Source organism: Zootoca vivipara, chromosome 17 (genome assembly GCF_963506605.1).
Source record: "Zootoca vivipara chromosome 17, rZooViv1.1, whole genome shotgun sequence".
Taxonomy (NCBI): Eukaryota; Metazoa; Chordata; class Lepidosauria; order Squamata; family Lacertidae; genus Zootoca; species Zootoca vivipara.
The window spans coordinates 27,005,464-27,025,788 of record NC_083292.1 but is presented as its reverse complement, the minus strand read 5'-3'; the positions used below and the strand labels follow the sequence as shown (position 1 = coordinate 27,025,788).

The 20,325-nt window shown below is 51.6% G+C and overlaps 2 protein-coding genes across 2 annotated transcripts; one reads left to right on the top strand and one right to left on the bottom strand.

Moving 5' to 3' along the window:
- The first annotated feature begins 393 nt into the window (after positions 1 to 393).
- Positions 394 to 3,364, top strand: LOC118075542 (RNA-binding protein 4-like). Its single transcript, XM_035097539.2, has 2 exons — positions 394 to 459; positions 2,384 to 3,364. The coding sequence occupies exon 2, from the start codon at positions 2,399 to 2,401 to the stop codon at positions 3,362 to 3,364; it is 966 nt and encodes a 321-aa protein (XP_034953430.1). The 5' UTR covers positions 394 to 459; positions 2,384 to 2,398.
- Positions 3,365 to 11,219: 7,855 nt separating this feature from the next.
- Positions 11,220 to 18,930, bottom strand: SNX15 (sorting nexin 15). Its single transcript, XM_035099370.2, has 8 exons — positions 18,718 to 18,930; positions 17,401 to 17,436; positions 16,734 to 16,854; positions 15,381 to 15,496; positions 14,748 to 14,994; positions 13,614 to 13,778; positions 12,433 to 12,693; positions 11,220 to 11,709 (listed from the first exon to the last, which is right to left on the bottom strand). The coding sequence occupies exons 1-8, from the start codon at positions 18,814 to 18,816 to the stop codon at positions 11,603 to 11,605; spliced, it is 1,152 nt and encodes a 383-aa protein (XP_034955261.1). The 5' UTR covers positions 18,817 to 18,930; the 3' UTR covers positions 11,220 to 11,602.
- Positions 18,931 to 20,325: the final 1,395 nt, after the last annotated feature.

Below are 20,325 nucleotides of genomic sequence, written 5' to 3'. Positions count from 1 at the left end.
GTTAAGCGGAGAAGCAGTGACCGGCCCCCAAAGTCACACACCAGGGCTGAGTGGGGATTTGAACCCGCGCCTGCCAGGTCCTATTAGGCCAGCGCTCTAACCATTATGCCTCACTGCCTCACCCCCGCTCACGGCGCCCGGGGGGGCCTCCTCCCCCAGCAGCCGCAGAGAGCAAGCCTCGCCTTGCTGTTTGCAGCAGGACCTTGGTGCGCCCTTCGTGCAAAGCCTGGGCGCGTTCCCACGTGCAAAGCCTGCCTTAGGGAGGAGCAGCCGCGCCCCCTCCCCAACGAATAGCTTCGGGGGCGGGTCTCTTGTTCTGTCTGTGTGTGTGTCCCCCACCCACCCACTCCAGCCACGTGATGGAGCAGCAGCCCAACATGGCGCAATCCTCCTAGGCCGCTCCATCCCAGCCCGGCGGGGAGGCCATCTGGCCTTGCAGAACATCCCGGAGACCGGCAGGTAAGTGAGGCGGGGGTGGGGGGAGGGGGCGCACCATAGTCCTTCCCCCCCTCCTCCCCAGTGCAAAAACCCACGCCCTGCCCAGTTCCCCAAACTGCCTTTACCGTCCCTACCCCCAGGCTGGGATGGAGCCACGTGCCGCGTGGGGTGGGGGGGGTCGCCTTCTTGTCCCCCCCCCCGCCAGAGAAGGACCCGAGAGCCAGGGACAGCCTACCCCACCCCGTCGAGGAGAGGCAGGAGCCTTGCATCCAGGCGGATGGAGGCGGGGGATGGAGGACGTTGTGGTCCATCCAGATGCGGCTCTCATCACCAACATCCTTGCGCCCCGATTGGGGCTGTAGGGCATTGGAGGCCAGCAGCACACCTGGAGGGTGACATTGGGGGGGGCGGGGTGTTTCCCCATCATCCCTGCTCTGCTGTTCAGAAGGTGGGGAGGGGTCTGCTTGGGTTCCGCCGGCCCTGCAAACCTTGTGGGGTGTTCGACGGGTGGGGGAGGGTGGACTTCTCTGGGGCGAGGGGAGGAAATTGGGACACCTTGGGGAGGCGCTCACTGAACTTACCCCATGTGCTTCTCCGCCAGATTGTGGTCCTAGCCGCTTAGGGTAGATCTCTTGGAAGAATCAGATATAGAACATTGCAAAATATCTCCTTGACCAACTTCAATTTAGTCAATCTCTGTTGAATATATCTGCCTAGCAAAGATAAGCAGAACAATGCAAATTATTATTATTATTATTATTATTGCTGCTACTATTGTACTGCATTTGCTCAAAGAAGATAAAGGTGGCATGCATGATTCTCTTCCCATCCTATCCTCACAACAACCCTGTGAGGTAGGTTGGGATGAGAGAGGCAGTGACTGGCCCCAGGGAGTTTGATGGCTGAGCAGGGATTTAGACCCTGGTCTCCCGGGTCCTAGTCCGACAATCTAACCCAGGCATCCCCAAACTTCGGCCCTCCAGATGTTTCGGACTACAGTTCCCATCATCCCTGACCACTGGTCCTGTTAGCTAGGGATCATGGGAGTTGTAGGCCAAAACATCTGGAGGGCCACAGTTTGGGGATGCCTGATCTAACCTCTACAACTACCAGTATTCAATATCCTTATGCAAGATCTGTTGAATAAATCTTTTGAACAAGTAGATAGTAGAACAATTTGTTTATTTCATAAAATGTATACACCACTTGATTGTTTTTTTAAAAAAGACACTTCAAAGCAATTTACAAAAAGATAAAACAATAAAATTAGCAGTAAGAAAAAAATAGTAATGTAAGAAGTTCAAAGAGTTAAAATCACAATAGACGAAAAACAAGATGTAACAATGCAAAATGTGCTATGAAACAATGACCGATCTCAACAACCCAGCCAGTGAGTTGGAAGGGGGCTGTAAGTCAGTGGGCAGTGCCCCTGCTTGGCATGTAGAAGGCATCAGGTTGAATCCCCACCAGCATCTCCAGGTAGGGCTAGAAATGTCTGAAGCCCTGATGAGCCACTGTCGGCCAGTTTTGACCAGCCTCTTCCAGCATGGTGCCATCTAGATGTGCTCAGTTGGGCTGAACATCTGGAGAAGGGAGTTGTAGTCCAAAACATCTGGAGGGGGCACCAGCTTGGGCAAGGCTGGTGTTGAGCTTGGAGGAAAAACCAAATATCTGCAGATGTGGAGATGATGATGATGATAATATTTATATGCCACCCATCTGATTGGGTTGCCCCAGCCACTCAGGGCAGCTTCCAACAAAATATTAAAAACACAGTAAAACATCAGCCATTAAAATTTTCCCTCAACAGGGCTGCCTTCTAAACGTCAAAAAGTTGTTTTATCTGTTGGACATGTGTTGGGAAATGTATGCCTCTGCATGAGAGAGGGAGAAGGAAGCGCCTTCCCCTGCTGCTATGACCCCTTTCCCTCCTTCTTGCCCTCAGCACAATTCACCCACCATGGTGAAGATCTTTGTAGGGGGCCTGTCTCCTGTGGTGACGGCCGAGGAGCTGCGGAAGCTCTTTGAGCAGTACGGGCAGGTGAACGAGTGCGACATCCTCAAGAACTTTGCCTTCGTGCACATGGAGAAGGAGGACGAGGCCCACCAGGCCATCAGCGCCCTGCACAAGAGCGAGTTCTACGGGGCCCACCTGACGGTGGAATACGCCACCTCCAAGATCCGAAACGCTACCAAGATCTACGTGGGGAACGTCTCCGCCAAGGCCACCACCTCCCAGATCCGCCAGCTCTTTGAGAGGTTCGGCAAAGTGGTGGAGTGCGACATCGTCAAGAACTACGCCTTCGTCCACATGGCCAAGGAGAGGGAGGCGATGGACGCCATCTTGAACCTCAATGACACCCCTCTGGAAGACCAGAAAATCTTCGTCACCCTTTCTAAGAGCAACAGCTCCCTGCGGGCCGCCAAGGGGGTGGCGGGGGCGACGGCGGTGCCCACCCCGCCTCCTCCGTCCCCGAGCTACTACTTCTCCAGGGGGCGGCTGCCACCCCCGCCCCCGGCCTACACCCCCTACTGCCCCCGGGCCTGGTACGACAGAGAGTACTGCGACCGCTACTCGTACGAGCTGTACGACCGGGCCCGGGCCGCCTACGACCGGGCCTTGCCCCCTCCCCCTGCCGCCTATAGGGAAAGGAGCCCCGTGGGCAGGCGGACAGCTGCCTCCACCGCCGTCGTGGCCCAGTACGCCGACCCGTACGCAGCTGCTGCTGCTGCGGCAGCCGCTGCTGCCGCCACCGCCGCCGCCAACCAGACCTACAACCCGGCCTACAGCCAGCCAGGGTATGCAGCCGCTGCTGCCGCTGCCGCCACATACTCCCAGTACAGCATAGGAACCGCCTACAACGTGGCGGAGTACTACGAGAGGTACGCCAGCGCATATGCCGCCCAGTATGCGCAGACCTTCTGAGCACGGTGTGCCTTTTCCGGCAGTAAGTGTCTGGAGGTCCTTGGTTGCTTGGGATGGGGGGTGGGAGGTGGGAGGGAGCAGGGGGTGGTGGGCAGGAGAAGGGATTGGCTCAGAAACACCCCACCTCCCGGGCTTCAGCTCTATAGTGCTGGGGAAACCCAGTGGCTTGCAAAACCCAGCCAGATGGGCAGGGTATGAATAATAAGTTGTTGTTATTATTATTTTATTATTATTATTACTACTACTATATCGTGTTCCCCGCATGTGGGCATTAGATTTCTGCACCCTGTCTTCTGGTGAGCGAGGGGTATGCAGGGACACCTTCTAGCCAGGAAAGAAAGAATTTGAGGAGGGTTCAATGAGGGGCAGAGCTTGGGGAGGATAGTGAGGGCCAGATCAGGGGGGCCACAATTGACATGAGCCCAGTATTGGCCGTCCTGGCCAGCAGCTGCTGTTTAGGGCAGGCTTTGCCAAGCGGTTGCCCTCCAGATGTTAGAGAGAAGGGAAAGCTTGGGAGGTTGTGGGATCAGCCCAGCAAGGTGGGCTCTCGGCTAGCTGGCAGGCTGGTCGGCTGGCTGGTGTGTGTGTGCGCGCACAGGGTCCGAGATTGTGCCCACCTTCCATGTCTCTTTGTTTGCCTGTGGAAAATACAGTACAGTACATAGGATGCAAACCTCTGTGTATATATGATGCATGCTTAATACGTCTGTGATACACACACACAAACAGACACACACACGCACCTGAATTGTGTAGATCTCTTTGCAGGCATCGCCACCGCAGTGTCTGTGAGGCCCTTTGCTGATCACACGCTGACTTTTTACTCCAGCTTCCTTCCAAGGTTGGTGATGCTGCATTTTTTTTACACCCTACCCTCCGTCCTTCCTGCCCTCTTGCCTTTTTCTTCCTTCACCCTCTTTCCTCTTTTTTTTTTTTTGTTGATCCGGTCGTTACCTTTTTGTTAAAAAAAAAAACCTGCTTCGAAGACCCGCCGCCTGCCTCTCCAACCCCCGCCTTTCGAACCCGCCGTGAGCCGAAGACGGTTTTGCTCGTAGAAACGCGCCCGCTTTTTTGAACTCTCCTCGTGCCCGGAGCAGCGGGCGTTTGCCAACCTCCGAACTCTCTGCCGGCTAATTCTTTGCTTGCCCCGTGGTGTTGCTGCCTGCCGAACCTCTGACCCCTTTGTCGCCCCCAGATCTCTGCCGGGCTCCTTAGCCGGGGAGAGAGGCCTCCTTTCGCTTCTGCTGTATTCCTGGGTACCGTTCTGTTCTGTTCTGTTTGTTGCCTTTGTACAATCGGTTAACGGAGCTTGTTCCTGTCGTGGCAACTCGTTTGCTTTTTCCCCTTATTTTTTTTTTTAAATGTCGATCATTAAATGGCTTTTACAGAACCTCTCGCGTCTCGTCGTGAAATTACACCCACCGCAATCCCCGCCGCCGCCCAACTTCGCCTCTGCCTTCGATTTCCTCCACCCCACTTTCTGCATGGGGTGAGAGGGAATTGCCCGTTCTTGCTGATATCCACCGCCCGGCATCTCTACCGCACCCCCCCCCCCAAAGTTTACTTCCTGCCTTCCCTCCCTCTGCTTTCCCTCAAGAGTGATCCTCTCTTTGGGCTCTCCCTCTCTCTTTGCCGCCACTAACTCCATCCGTCCGTCCGTCTCACCCGGAGAGTTAGGGAACCATTGTCAAATCCGCAGCAAATTCTGGCTCCCGTCTGTGGGGCTGATGTAACGCAGCCTGGGCTGGGCACCATGTGGTTTTTTTTAACCCTGTTTTTTCTCCCTCCATTGACTTTCTCTTTCTGTGGACAGCTGCTTCTGGAAGGCGACCTCGGGCAGGCAGACCTGACCCAAAAGTGACTCAGCGCCACCAGCCAGCCGAGAAGAACGCGAAAGTCCTGCAAGCGAACCTTCGGCCTCTTGCACTCATAGTGTAGGAACTGGGAAGGAATGGGGTGTTTGGGCAGGGGTGATACCGTAAGATGCTTTCCCCTCGCCTTCCTCCCCCTAGGCGGAAGGACTACTCAAGAGGAGGGTGTGGGCGTGATCTGCCCCTGGGCTGGGGTGCCCGGTCTGGTTCTTTCTGGGTTAGGAGAGACAGCCAGGCTCACCCAAAAGGGTTGGTTTTGTCTCTCTGAAAGGTAAGCAGAAGGACGGAGCCTCCGAGGTCTAAAGAAAATAGTCCCCTTGCTGCCCGGTCCCACTCGTTTGTTTTAGACCCCTCTTTGTCCTGCTGTCAGCTGACGGATGCCCCGGCAGCAGAGCCAGATCTGAACTCGGGACCTCATGATGTTGGGGAAGCCTGTGAGGTAAGCAAGCTCTTTCTCGCCCCCGCCCACCTCCCCGGCTGGGGCTGAGGGAGGGGTGGTCCTTTGCGGAGCCGAAGCTGGAAGGGGGGGGAGAGCAGCTCTTGTAGGAGAAGCCTTCAGCTCCAAACAGAATCCGTTCCGGGAGGGCCGTTCAACTTCCAAAACATTCAGAAACCAAATCGTGGCTTCTGATTGGCTGCAGGAAGCTCCTACAGCCAATCGGAAACCGCGGAAGCCCCGTCGGAAGTTCAGGTTCCAAAAGAACATATGCAAACCGGAACAACCACTTTCTGGGTTTGTGGCGTTTGGGAGCCGAAACGTCCGAGTTCCAGGGCATTCAACAACCAAGATATGACTGTACAGTGGTGCCTCGCTAGACGAATTTAATTCGTTCCACGGGTCTTTTCTTATAACGGAAAATTCGTCTAGCGAATCCCATAGGAATGCAATGAATTTTTTTTGAATTCCCCCCCCCATAGGAACGCATTAATTGAATTTCAATGCATTCCTATGGGAAACCGCGATTCGCTAGACGAATTTTTCATAAAACGAATTCGTCTAGCGAGGCAACCTCCGCTCGAAAAATCCTTTCGTTAAGCGGAAATTTCGTTAAGCAGGGCATTCGTTAAGCGAGACACAACTGTACTTGTGTCCCCGACCCCAGCTTTCTTTCCATCCTCCTTGGGTTCTCAAGTGGAGCCGTGAGCTTCACCCTTTGAGCTATGGCATGGCAAGAGGTGAGTTTGCACCTCTCTGGCTTGGCTGGGGCTTGTAGGGCGCAGAATCACAATTCCCCCTCCCCTCATGCTTGTGTGGGTTTCACTTCCTGGCATGAACTCCTGTCTGGGCGACAATGAAAGCAGGTTGGCACAAGGACCCCCAAAGAGACGGCCTTTTCGTCCATGTGGCTCTCACTCCCCAGCTCTGGCAACTTGGCACAGGATCATTCTGGAGTTGGACACCAGCTGGCAGCTAATGGTCAGAGATCCCTGGAGTTGGCCAGGTACGGAGAGCTCCCACAGGTGCTTTGAGGGAAGGAAGAGGAAGCAGTGGACGAAGAAGGTGACCCGAGAGGGAAAGAAGCAGGAGTTTCCCCTAATGGTTACTGCTTCTGCGGCCACATGGTCTTCCCACACGTAGCAGGAGCGTAGGGGGGTAGAGAAACGTTTTTATCCCTCCCTTGGAAGTCATGGGCATCCACAGAAGCTGGGTGTTGGAAGATTGAGGGCAAGGTCTTACACACAGCACACAGTTAAACTGTGGAACTCCCTTCCGCAGGAGGCAGTGATGACCACCAACTTGGATGGCTTTAAAAGGGAATTGGACAAATCCATAGAGGAGGAGGAGGAGGCTGCCATGGCCATTACTCTGCCAGCACAGTGGGAGGCAGCAATGCTTCTGAATACCAGTTGCTGGAAACCACAGGAGGGGAGAATTGCTCTTGAACTCAGGTCCTGCTTGAGGGTTTCCCAGTGGAGGCAACTGGCTGGCCGCTGTGAGAACAGGATGCTGGACTAAATGGGCCCCCTTCGGCCTGATTCAGCAGGCTCCTAACTCCATTCCTTAGGAGAAAATGCTTTTAATGCAGAACGCCCAGCGATTGCTAAAAGGAAGCTGCTGCAGCGGGCAAACCCGAATTGAAAGGGGCAGAGCGGAGGAGGCAGGTGAGCAGGGATTGGGTGGAGCAGGTGAGCTACCTGCCGGCTATGTGAAAAGTGAGAAGCTTCCACAGTCAGTCTTCTCCATCCTGTGGACATTACCAGAGTTCAGGGACACATCCCAGCCAAGAAATGAAAGCGTTTGAGGAGGGCTCGCCAAAAGGCCAGGGCTTAGGGTTAGATTGGGGCCTGGAGTGCCACTTTTGACTCCTAAGCTATTTGTAGGCCCTGGGGAGTGGGGCTTGAGACCTCATGGAGCACCGAGGAACACTACGAGTGCCTGAGGAATTAAAGCAGCTTTTAAAAATGGTGCCTGTGACTGTGTGTCTTGCTTCCCTGTCCCCCATCCCCTGCTTCCATTGACTGCTGCCGGTGAGAGGGGACACCCCTACCGCACCCGCTGTGCCCCATGCTTCTTTGGCTTGAAACAACTCGCTCGTTTTCGTAGCATGGCGGCTGAGAATTATCTGAACTCTTCCCTAAATTGGTTTTTTTTTAAAAAAATATTACTGTGTTTATACTCCACCTTTTCCTCCAAGGAGCTCATCAAGGTGGCGTACATGGTTCTCCCCTTCCTCATTTAATCCCCACAACAACCCTGTGAGGGAGGTTCGGTTGAGAGGTAGTGAGCTTTGTGGCTGGGTGGGGGATTTGAACCCTAGTCTCCCAGGTCCTGGTCTCACACTCTTAACCACAACACCACCACCGCTACTGGGGTGGGGGTGGGGGAAAATACCGTATTTTTCGCTCCATCAGACGCACCCGACCATCAGACGCACCTAGTTTTTAGAGCAGGAAAACAAGGGGGGAAAATATTCTGAGCACGGAACAATGGCAAACGGCCTGCCTTCTGCTCCCAAACCTTTCAGGGGGAAGGGGAGGCTGCCGGCAGAGCGGCGTGGGCCCCTCCACCCCCAAAGAGCAGCCGAGGAGCAAAGGCTACTAGCGTGCGCGGCTCCCACTTTGCTTGAGTGGCTCCGGCAGCAGAGGCATTCCTCTGCTTGCGACTGCAGCAGCAGCTGAGGGATCCCACTGCCGTCCAGTGCCTTCACTCCATAAGATGCACAGAACTTGCCCTTCCTTATTAGGAGGGGAAAATGTGTCTTATGGAGCGAAAAATACGGTATCTGTGTGTATGTTTTCAGGGGCAGGCAGTACCTGTTGGCTGGGGCTGATGGGAGTTGTAGACCACATAGGAGTCTTGGTAGACCACAAACTTGACATGAGTCAACAGTGTGATGCAGCAGCTAAAAAAGCCAATGCAATTCTGGGCTGCATCAATAGGAGTATAGCATCTAGATCAAGGGAAGTAATAGTACCACTGTATTCTGCTCTGGTCAGACCTCACCTGGAGTACTGTGTCCAGTTCTGGGCACCACAGTTCAAGAAGGATACTGACAAGTTGGAACGTGTCCAGAGGAGGGCAACCAAAATGGTCAAAGGCCTGGAAACGATGCCTTATGAGGAATGGCTTAGGGAGCTGGGTATGTTTAGCTTGGAGAAGAGAAGGTTAAGGGGTGATATGATAGCCATGTTCAAATATATGAAAGGATGTCATATAGAGGAGGGAGAAAGGTTGTTTTCTGCTGCTCCAGAGAAGTAGACACGGCGCAATGGATTCAAACTACAAGAAAGAAGATTCCACCTAAACATTAGGAAGAACTTCTGGACAGTAAGAACTGTTCAGCAGTGGAATTTGCTGCCAAGGAGTGTGGTGGAGTCTCCTCCTTTGGAGGTCTTTAAGCGGAGGCTTGATGGCCATCTGTCAGGAATGCTTTGATGGTGTTTCCTGCTTGGCAGGGGGTTGGACTGGATGGCCCTTGTGGTCTCTTCCAATTCTATGATTCTAGTCTGAGGACATGGGGAGGGATAACAGGCTGCCCTAGAGCATGCCCCCCCCTAATCATGTGTGCCAGATTTAAGGTGTGCCAGAAAGGAAGCACCCCAGGTACAGTCTTGAATGAGTTAAGTCGCTGGAGCATCACCCTAGTGACGCAGAATATCTATCAAGCTTTCTCCCTTGAAACTGAGAAGAAAGAAACGTCAGTTTGGCCTGTGTTTTTGTGCCCCCCCCCAGCTCCTCCAGGGTTGGACCCAAAGATGAATGCAGACCTCAGGCCAAAAAGATCAGCCCCCCCAATCTAGCCTCCCCACTGTCAAATGCAGGAACTACAACCCCAAATTCCAGGTTTCCTACCATGGGACAAGAGCCCAGCATGGTGTGTTTGGGTGGGCAGGGGGAGCCCCAAAGCCTCGCAACACTTCTTTCCCCTCCCATGAAATAACTCTTTGTTATATGAAGAGGTGGGGAAAAACTGTCCTCATATTTTAAAAAGAGCTCTAATTTATAGAGCATTTTTCACTTGATATCTCTGAAATTCGGAAGACTGAATTTTATAATGTGATGCCAGGGAGAATTACTGGGAAAACCAGCTCTTGGCTTGGATTAAGCAGATCCGTCCTTTCGATGGGCTGATTCCTGCTCTCTTCCTGAACATTTGTAAGCAATAGCTTGCTGTAAAGACATTTTAAGGATGTGACCCCCTGCACATTTTAACTTTGGAGTCTACTGAAGAACTCTCTGGACCTTGTTTCTAAGTGAACACGGATCCAATCTGTCTCCGTTGCTCCTCTTCCCTACAGATTGTTACTGTTGTTAATTATTATGATTAACATGTATGGCCCACTCTTCACTAGCAGGTCCCAGGGCAGGTTACATGCGAAAATTCTGAATTAAAAAGCTGACCCAGTTCCTGGGCAGGTTAAAAAAAAAACTTACTCATGCAGCACATATCTGACCTATAGGAGGCCACCAACCTGGATGGCATTAAAAGAAGATTAAACAAATTCATGGAGGAAAAGGCTATTGATGGCTACTACTAGCCAGGATGGCTCTGTTCTGCCTCTAAGAGGGGAGAGGTGTCTGGTGCTCAAGTCCTGCCTGCAGCTTTCCTCAAATAAAACCACCTGTGCAGGCAATCTATATATATAGAAATGTAAACAGACCATAATTTGCTTGTCTCCACTTTTCGCCAAAACTGCTGAGGCGTTCACATTTGGACACAACGTCACATGCAAATAAGCGATTCTACACATACCGTTTGCGTAGACAGATATCACAACAGCGCCACATTAAACCCCCAAAACACTGTGTTCCATAACACACCACTAAGCCAAAAGTGCATGCTAGGAAATAGAAGCCAGAAGCTGCGTCTCCAAGGGCGGGACAGAGTGCATCCTGGGAAAAAGAAGACCGAACCTGTGTCTCAGCAACCAATATGCTATAACTGCCATAACGGCCATTCCTCCACAAAGGGCCACCACGCCGGTATCCTGCCCTTAGCCACCCATGTCCCAAAACACGTCAGCTCAGGTTCGCAGGGGACAGAGCTGGGGACTCAACTGCGTTGTGGGTGGGGGCAGGACGGGGACGGGATAGCTCAGGTTTGCAGGGAATGGAACTGGGGGACCCACAGCAATACGTGGCAGGGCCAGCTAGTAGTTTATAATTCACTGCAATAAGATTTGTTCCAAGGACATTGCTTGCGATAAAAAACCAATTGCTTGCGATAAAAAAGGATGCGTAACTGAAAAAACGATCAATGTGAAACGGATAAATACCGGAAATCTCTATAATTTATTGGAGAAGCATGTTTTGTACAGGGTGAGTCTTTTAAAAGAGGCCCCGTGGAACACATGTACTCTGTTTCCATGGGGCCTCTTTTAAAGGACTCGCCCTGTATAAGCCTGTGAAAATGACAAGGGAAAGTTTTATTCATTGAGAAGCAAGTTTTAAAACATGGAAAGCTCCTGGGGGATAAAATTTTGTTGGAACAAATCTTATTGCTGTAATTTATAAGCTACTGCCTGCATGGGTTGTTTTTCGCTTTCCCCCCAAACTCACACATGCAGTTCTGAGTTTCATCGAGGTTTCCTAGAAGAGGCAGCAGGGTGGCCACTGTGAGAAAAGAATGATGGACAAGGGAGGCCATCGGCTTGCTCCAGCAGGTTCTGTGTTCATCCAGGCGCAGTGGGAATAAATCAAGACACACGGGTGGAAAGGAGATTTACAAACATGTATTGTTTTTACAGTGTGGCCTGAGTTCCCAACAAAAGTGAGGCAGGGTTCGGGTGAAGCCAAGGGGCTGGATCTGTTGTGGGCAGCTTATGCCAGAGTGAGGCTGTAGGTCACCGAGGAAGCAAACTGCCATTCTGCTCCCAAGCTGACTCACGGCCATTGTGGGTGGAGTGGTGGGTTTGGAAGCCCCACTCACAGCTGTAGATGCTTCAGGTGCAGCTGGAAGATTTCCTCGGCCCTCTGGAGGTACTCTGCCGTCTTCTTCTTCACGGCCTCCCTGCGGGCTGCGTCGGGATCCCCTAAAAGAAGGAAGGAGCGGGTCTTGATGCCTGCCACTCAGCCCTCAGCTGATGGCTACAACCCTCCCAGCAACAAAAGAGTGGGAGGGCAGTGGCTCAGCGATTAGAGCATTTGCAGAAGGCGAGCAGGGCAGATAAAATTAAGTACGTAGTTAAACCTCTGGAACACTCGCCTGAAGCAGGCAGCAATGACTAGGGCTGGGCGACATCTGGTTTTCATCATTGCGATATATCACCGGCTAAGCATCGCACTATACCGATATATCACAATGTCTGAAATAAGGTTGGAGCTATGTAGAGGCATTGGGCGGGCTCCATGTGTTTTACCACATTGTGCTTTCTGCATCACGCGCCCACATGTCATGATTCGCGATAAACTGACGGGTCAAAAATTATGAAACCATTTCCCCCCCTATTTTTGAGGTTTCTTCTTGCAATCAACCAGTATATAAATCTTTTGAAATAAATAAATGAAAGAGATTAAAGTGAGGTGGGGGGCGGCAGGATGCCCCCAGAGACTTTGAAATGGCAAAGTTTACAGCCACGTTTTATTTGGAAGCAAGCCTCAGTGAGTTGAAAGGGGCTGGCTTCCTAGAAGTCACATGGACTTGTGGCTCTGACTTATGGAGACCAATTCCCAGGCCCTCCACATGGGGATAAGCCAGGTGCCCAGGGGTATAATGGAGCTGGAATAGAGTTTGGGGACCAGGCATTGCCCATTACCTTGCAGTCCCTGCAGCAAGAGGTCAACGCCGCTGCGGTAGCCACAGAAAGCCTCCTTGTAGTCCTTCGCCGCTTCACTCTCCAAGGCCTGTCTGATGCGCTCTGTGGCCAACGGCAGGTAACCGCCTGGGTCTAATGCAGCAGCTCTTTCCTGGGCTACCTGGCCTGTTCCTGCGTTGGGGGCAGAAAGCGCTGGTCCATGTCCCGAGGCAGCGAGAGCAGCCAGCTCTTCCTCGTGGGAGAGGCTGGCTGCACCGGTGTCTGGACAGAACAAAGAAAAATGTTATTTATCTATTAACTTATAAAAATATTCGCACACCACTGCAGTTTTTTCAAAAAAAGAAAAAAATCATAACAGCTTACGGCAATAAAAACTAAAAAACCGTACAATGAAACTATTAAAAAGTTAGAAACAGACCTCAATGAACCTTTGCAGAATGATGCACTCTTAATTACCTACACCAATAGAGTGGAATAGAAAAGTCTCCAGTAGGCATTTAAAAGTTGGCACAAAAGGCGCCTGCTGAATCTGTAGTGGCAGAGAGTTCCACAGGACCGGGCCAAAAACACTGAAGGCTCAGGTTCTTCTTGTTGTCAAATGAGCCTTGGCAGCTCTGGGAATGACCAGAGACACTCCTGCAGATGACCTCAGTGGTCAAACTGGGATATAAGGGTCCAAGTGGTCCCTGAAGTACCCTGGACCAAAGTTGTTTTGTAAATTAATAAAAGGGCCTTGAACCTGGCTCAGCTGTTTTAACAAGGCTGCCGCATGTTCTTGGTCAGATGCCCCCATCAGCAGTCTGGTTGCTGCATTCTGCACCAGCTGGAGCGTTCGAACCAGGCCCAAGGGCAGCCCCACACAAAGCACATTGCAGTAGTCCAGCTTCACAGACTACAGTGGTCAGGCTATCCCTGTCCAGGAACGGCTGTAGCTGGCAAACTAAGGAGGAGGATTTGGCCATGTGCTTGCTCCATCCAGAATACTTTCCACTGCCGAGCATCGTGGCAACAGTACAGAAAAAGTAAAAGTAAAATCCCCACAATGCAATTCTGCTCATCTTGCTGGAACCAGGTCAGTGTTCAGAAGTAGGGAGGGACCCTGCAACTTGGCTACCTATATCCTACATGGTCCAGGGGCCCCCTGCCCCCCTCCCCTCCGTTTGACGTTTGAGTCCACCTACCTTCCTTTGAGAAGGGATCAAACAGGGCTAACTCCTGAAGCGACAAGGGGCCGCGGGAGGGCGACCCAAGACCCTTCTCTCCTTCCTCCTCCTCTTCGTCGCCGCCAAAGGCAAAGAGAGCGTCCAAGGCCTCGTCGTCACACTTCTCGGGCGAGGAGAGCCTCCCTGTGGAGGGGAAACGGATCAGTGCAAGGCATCGATAACCCCCAACCCAGAAAACGCCTAGAGTGACAAGGCTTTGCAATGGCCCACTCAGCACTCGGACTCAAATGGGGCTACAGAGGTGGTCCTGGCCAGACTGCGGGAAGGAATGGCACACTCTGGACGTGCGCAGGGCCTTTAGGATCTCCCACAGGTGCACAGAGAAAGTGCACCAGTCAGAGGTCAGATTGTTTCCCCTCCTAGCCAGTTCCAAGGGGCACAAGGTGTCATTGCAACGACTCACCTTCACGAGTCCTTAAGAGGCCTCCTTTGAGAGGTGAACACCATAAAAGGTACAGCCTGCAGTGGCTCGCATCCAATCTGGAAACTGCTGAGATACAACCCATATAGGCTGCATTACAGCAGTCCAGGCAGGAGGTCACTAGAGTGTGGACAACTGGGGCCAGGATGTCCTGATCTAGGATTGGCCACAAACCTGGCTCAGCTGGGTATTGGCAGGGATTGGACTCAAGAGGGCGAGAGGGAGGGGGAGGAATAGTGGAGATCACACACACACACCCTTCTGACGCTGCAGGAGAAGAGGGATGCAAGCATTGATTTACAGCAGGGGTTTGAGGAAAGTCACAGCCAGAGATAGATGAACAGAAGAGTTGGGAAGTGCTAGAAGAAAGGGGGGGGGGAATTGTGGCAGGGCAGCCAGGTGACAGACACGTTGTCATTGGAGGGTATTTCTGATTCCCCCTTCTCCCAGAACTTGGTGTGGAGAGGGGGAGGGGATGGGAAAAAAAGAAATGTCTCCTAGTTGTCCCATCCTTCTCTCCAAAAATACACACCCTTATCATGATCTCTGCTCAAGGAAGGAAGGCCATGCCTGAGCATGTGCAGAGTGCCTTTCTCCCCTTGATGAAAACAGAACGCAAACCAGATCCACAACGTGTCTTGTTTTATGCCCGAAGCTCTAGAAGGCTGTACCTTCCTCCTCCGTTCGGGGCTGCAGGGCACAGCACTCCTCGCTCGCTGCCTCCGGAGCAACACCAGGGTCCTGCTGCTCCAAATCCAGGCAAACTCCCTGTTTGGAGTCCAGGAGCACCTGCTCAGCCACAGATCCCAGAGCATCCTCCGCTGGCTCTACTCCTTCCGAGGATGGCGGGACTGGGATCAGAGGGGGAGGCAGAGAGGGCAGGTCGTGGTTCTCCAGAGGTCTCCTCCCCTCCCCACCCTGCAAGACAGAAGCAGCAGAGAGTGGGTCCAAATGTCGGTTGGGTGGGTGGGGGGTGGGGATTCCTTTATTTTAGGACCAGGGCAAAACCTCAGGCAAGGACCCAGTGCCACTTTTGCAACCAAGGAGGGGCCCAGGAACACAACTCCCAAGATGGCTTTCCCATTTTTGCAGCGGGCAGGGAGATCACTTGGAAATTGCTGTGGGGATGTGTGTGTGTCTTGATGGGCCCATTAACTATGTGTTTCCTTATTCATGCAGCACAGAGTTAAACTGCGGAACTCCCTCCCACAGGAGGCAGGGATGGCCACCAACCTTGGGAGAAAAAGGTGGGATATAAATCAATAGATGCAATAAATAAATAAAACCTGCCCGGCCAAAAATACCCGAAAGAACTCCTTCAGCTGAGGGCTGTTGTTCAAGGCTGGGATGTCCACAGTGAAGCGGAGCATGACCTCAGCTGCTTTCCGCCGCTCCTCAATCACCTCGGGCTCAAATCGGCCTGCAAAGAAGAGGAACAGATTCAAATCATGTGTGTGAGGGGATCAGAACACCCCACCCTCTGCTCTCATGTACCAGCAACAACGACCCTGAAGCAATGCACAAGAGGCCTCCGTTTTTCTGGCCTAGCAAAAATTCACCCAAAACTTGCACCTGGAGACCCTCAAAAATGGAACATGGTGGGGCTGAACGGGGGGAGATTTGGGGCAGTCAAAATGAGGCACACCTTCACATACAGGGGAAACTCGGAAAATTAGAATATCGTCGAAAAGTGCATTTCAGTAATGCAACTTATTATTTTTTATTTTTCTTATTTTTACAAATGCATTCTTTTAGAAATTCCACAGTAATAAAACAAATAGTTACACTAATACAAAAATAAACATCGCTATTACATTCCATTTATAATTGACCTGCCTAACGACAAATAATTACAATTGCAACAAATAAGGGCTTGACATATCTTGCTTTGCATGTCATGCATCTATCTCATATATTGGTTTCACCTTTTAAGTTGCGTTACTGAAATAAATGCACTTTTCGATGACGTTCTAATTTTCCGCGTTTCACCTGTACAGTAGTTGAGCTGTGGAATTTGCTACCACAAGATATTGTGATTCCCCACCCCACCCCACCCCAATTTAAATGGTTTTAAAAAGCAGATTACTGGGAATCACAAGTTCAGGTCCTAGACTGGGGCCACCCAGTCAGATGGGGGAGGTACAAGTAATTTATTATTATCCTCATCATTATTATATTAGCCTCTGGAGCAGCAAGAAGCAAGCTTCCATGTTACAGCCCTTTAGCAGCCACCTTCAAATATCTGAAGGGGTGACACATGGAAGATGGAGCAAGCTTGTTTTTGTGCTTCTCCAGAACGGAGGACCTGAACTAATGGATTAAAATGGCAAGAAAAAAAGAGATGCCAGCTAAACTAAACATTAGGAAGAACTTTCCGAGGTGGGGAGCTGTTCTGACAGCGGAACGGACTCCCTCAGAAGGTGGCGGATTCTCCTTCACTGGAGGTTTTTAAAGTGCGGTTGGACAGCCATTTGTCAGAGATTCTTTAACTGGGATTCCATGTTTCCAATTCCATGTTTCGCTTGGCTCCTGCTCAGGGGCTTCCCAGAAGGGGCGTCTGGCCTGCCCCCCGTGGGGACGGGATGTCAGATCAGATGTGCCCCCCTTTTGGCTCGACCCAGCAGCTGCCCATCTCCCACTCAGCCGGAGACCCTCACCAAAGACTTGAGCCTTGGGGAAGGGGGGGAAATCCTCCAGTCGACGGAAGAGGTTGCGATGCGTGTACGCCAGGTCGCCGTGCAGCTTCTTGAAATCACTGTACCGTTTCCAGACCACGATCTGTAGGAAGGAAGAGACATGAGGACTGTGCTTTGAGTGCCCTCTCTCCTGTGGAAGGTCTACAAAGCTGCCTTAGAGTCAGACCAATGGCCCACCTACTGCAGCTAAATACTGCCTACACCAGTAGTTCCCAAACCTTATGGGTCCTACAAACTCCTCCCCAGTGCTCCCTCCTCTATCCATCAGAAAGCACTGCTCAGAATAGCACTTTGCATGACCCACTGAGGACAACAAAATCCCAAACGGCAACCATTAATTCACATTTGTTCGAAATCCAGTTAAACACTACTTTTGTTTAATTAACTGAGGAACCTGGCCCAGTCATGCCAGATTTTAAAAGTCTGGGAGATATGTGCAACACCAGCACTCCTGCCTCCTAGCATCGCCCTAGGTAATCCCATTGCCCCCAGGAACCACCAGTTTTGTGAAACTTTGTCTTGAGCTCCTTAGAGGCATGACAGGGTAGAAACAAAATGGATAACGTTTCTGAAGTGGCTGGCAATGCCCACGCTCCCACCCCGCCTGGGTCACCCAGCAAGGACCTACCTCCTTGACATCTTCTGGTTTCACCTTTGAGACAAACTGGAAAGGGGACAAAAAGTGAGATTTTGAGCATGAGCAAGGGATTTGCAGCCAGCAAGAGGTGTGTGTGTGTGTGTGTGTGTTGGAGGGGGAATGTTCTTTTCCACCTGCACCAAGAAGGGTGGGGTTTCCTTGTGGCATCTTTCTTGAGGTTGAATGTGCACTGAGATCTCTATGCTCTCCAGAAATAGTTTTAAGAAATAAATCAACCAGGCATATAGGGAAGAAAAAGCCTCGCTGAAGCAGAGCCAGCATGGCTTTTGCATGGGTAAGATCTGTTTCACGCACCTATTGGGAGTTCTTTGAGAGGGACAATAAACATCTCGATTCAGGCACATCTGTATTTGACATAGTGTGTTTGGGACTTTTGAAAAGCTTCTGATAAGGTACCTCACCAAAGACTCCTGAGTAAGCTTAGCAGTCAAGGAATAAGAGGCTCGAATCCTGCTTGCAGGTTTCTCTTTGGGGCATCTGGTTGGCCACTGTGAGAACAGGATGCTGGGCTAAATGGGTCTCCCGTGGCCTGATCCAGCAGGCTCTTCTCAGGTTCTCCCAACAGGCTCCCCTTACTCCCTGTTTTAGGGGCCCCTGGTATCCAAAGATCTCTGCCATTCCTGAGACACAGCTGAACCCCCAAGGGCAGAGCAGAGAGCAGGGTGTGGGCACAAATGCCAGAGCTGAGGCCCACTCTGGGCCAGAAGGCGGTCCTTATTATTTCCAGGTTAAGGAGAGAGGATGGGAGTTGTTATCCTACCTGGACATACTCAAGAGTTCAATGAAACTCACAGGGATGCATGCAGGATTGCAGCCATGTAGATTATACCAAGACAGACAATTGGTCCATCTAGCTCAGTACTGCCGGACGCTGACTGGCAGCAGCAGCTCTTTGGGATTTCAGGCCAACAGGCTGGGCTCTCTCCCCAGACCTACCTGGAAGTGCCCCTGCAGACTGAACCTGGGATGCTCTGCTTGCAAGGCGGCACTTTTTCACCGCGCTACGGCCCTTCCTGTGTGTCTACTCCGACGTAAGCCCCACTGAGCTCAGTTGAGTTTACTTCCAGGTAAAAGCAAGAGGGGAGAACCAGAAGCCTCCGCAAGGAAAGGAAGCCCACCCTAAGCTGGAAGCCACCGCCCCTTTGCCCGAGTCTGCTCTGAGCTTGCACTCTGCACATGTACAAGAGGCTCGACGTCCAGCGAACAGGTGCAGCGGGTTCAAATCCCTCCAGGTGAGCATCTAGGCGGCTCTCCAGGTGCCCCTCCCCGCAGCAGCCCCTTCCTCACCTTGGCAGTCACTTTGTACTCGGTGTAGCCCTTGGGATGGCTGCGGTGCTCGGTCACCGTGTAGTGCCGCTGGTACTCCTCCTTCACCCGGCGGGACATCCTGCCGCCCCTCCGGGCGCTGCGGCCCCTTTAAATCCAGGACCGCCGGGCTGGGCGGCTCCTGCCCTCCTTTCGCTCTGGCGCCCGGCCTCCCCCCCGCAGAGCGCATGCGCGGCCCGTTGGCCGCTCCCATTGCCTAGTACTCCAGGGACGAGGAAGCGTCTTCCAAGTGCAAGCCCGGACAGCGCGCGTTAGGGCTCCTCTGCAAAGTGCCCGGCGCGCATTGCGTCCTGCTGCAAGACTAAGGGAGCAGAATAGGGAGGGGCTCACTAGGCCTGCAGATACGCTGGACAAGTTTTGCATAGTAAGCCTGGAGTGGGCAGTCAATCCGGCGAGAAGGAAGCTCCATTTCTCTTTCCAAGGGGACAACGTTTGCAGGAGGCTGGTATGACTGAAGTTTAAGGAGGATCAACTTAGATTGCTTCTTTAATGAGAAATAGAGTAGTGGAGCTTTTTTTTTCCTGAAAAAATTTGAATATTAAAAATACTTTTTCTTCCTCTTAGCCAAATAGTATCATCAATGAAATATGGGCTAGCAGAGGTGTGTGCCCGCCCCGCTCCCCTATTCTTTCCTTTGCATTATTTGTCATTCTCCTGGATTTCCAGACCATCCCTCCCTCTCTTCTCATATTCATCTCCCTTGTTCCTGTCCAGTCCTTTACTCTATTTTTATTTACTTGCTATTTAACAAAATGTTATATACCACTTGTAGTAAACCTTTCTAAACGGTATACAATAAATATTAAAATTATCAATAATAGTAGTTTAATACACTTAAAAATAATCAAAAGCAACATGTCAGCATCTAGCTATTTGGATGGGCCCCTAAAATAGGGATTAGGGGATGGGCGCAAGTTGGGAGAACCTGAGATAGTCTTGCCTAAATTAAAATGTTTTCTGCCTGCACCCAAAAAGAAGACAGCGAAGACACTTGCTTGCCTGATGTCCGTAGGCAGGAAATGTAAGCAGCCGCACTAAGACTGATCGTTTGCAATCATTTTGGTTGTTGCTGTTGTTAGAAAATGTTCCAGGGTGCTGCAGTGGTTTCAGGCTGGGGGCGGAGGGATAGCTCACAACAGTCTTTGGCAACCATAGGGTGAAAAGGCAGCTGCTACTAGTACTAATCCACTCTTGCTCTGCCTTGCATCTTTGTGAGGACTGCCCTTTTGCGGAGGTAAAATTATGCATTTTGTTTTTTAGTATTTGGGGGGAAAATATTTAAGGTTCCTCACAGGGTTGTTGCACAGGTTAAATGAGTTTGGGGAGAACTTGCCACCTTGAGCTTCTTGGATAAAAAGGTGGGCTATAATAAATTAATAATAATGAGTGTCTGGAGAGTACCACACTGGCAACCTGTGGGGTAGGGAGCAAGTGAGAAGACAACCTTGGCAGCTAGATTTCCTCCACCACAAGCCCGAGGAGATCTCCTTGCCCACACAAGGCAGAGGAACGCCTAACCATCCATGCTGGGACTAAGGCAACCAGCCAGGCTCCTCCAGGGCCTAGGAA

What these genes read in the sequence shown, in the direction of transcription:
- LOC118075542 (XM_035097539.2), top strand. Translation starts at nt 2,399, where the DNA reads ATGGTGAAGATCTTTGTAGGGGGCCTGTCTCCTGTGGTGACGGCCGAG.
- SNX15 (XM_035099370.2), bottom strand. Translation starts at nt 18,816, where the DNA reads ATGTCCCGCCGGGTGAAGGAGGAGTACCAGCGGCACTACACGGTGACC. An exon ending in GCCCCGAACGGAGGAGGAAG is followed by an intron (nt 13,779 to 14,747) that starts GTACAGCCTTCT and finishes TCCCCTCCACAG; the next exon opens with GGAGGCTCTCCTCGCCCGAG. An exon ending in TGATCCCTTCTCAAAGGAAG is followed by an intron (nt 12,694 to 13,613) that starts GTAGGTGGACTC and finishes TGTTCTGTCCAG; the next exon opens with ACACCGGTGCAGCCAGCCTC.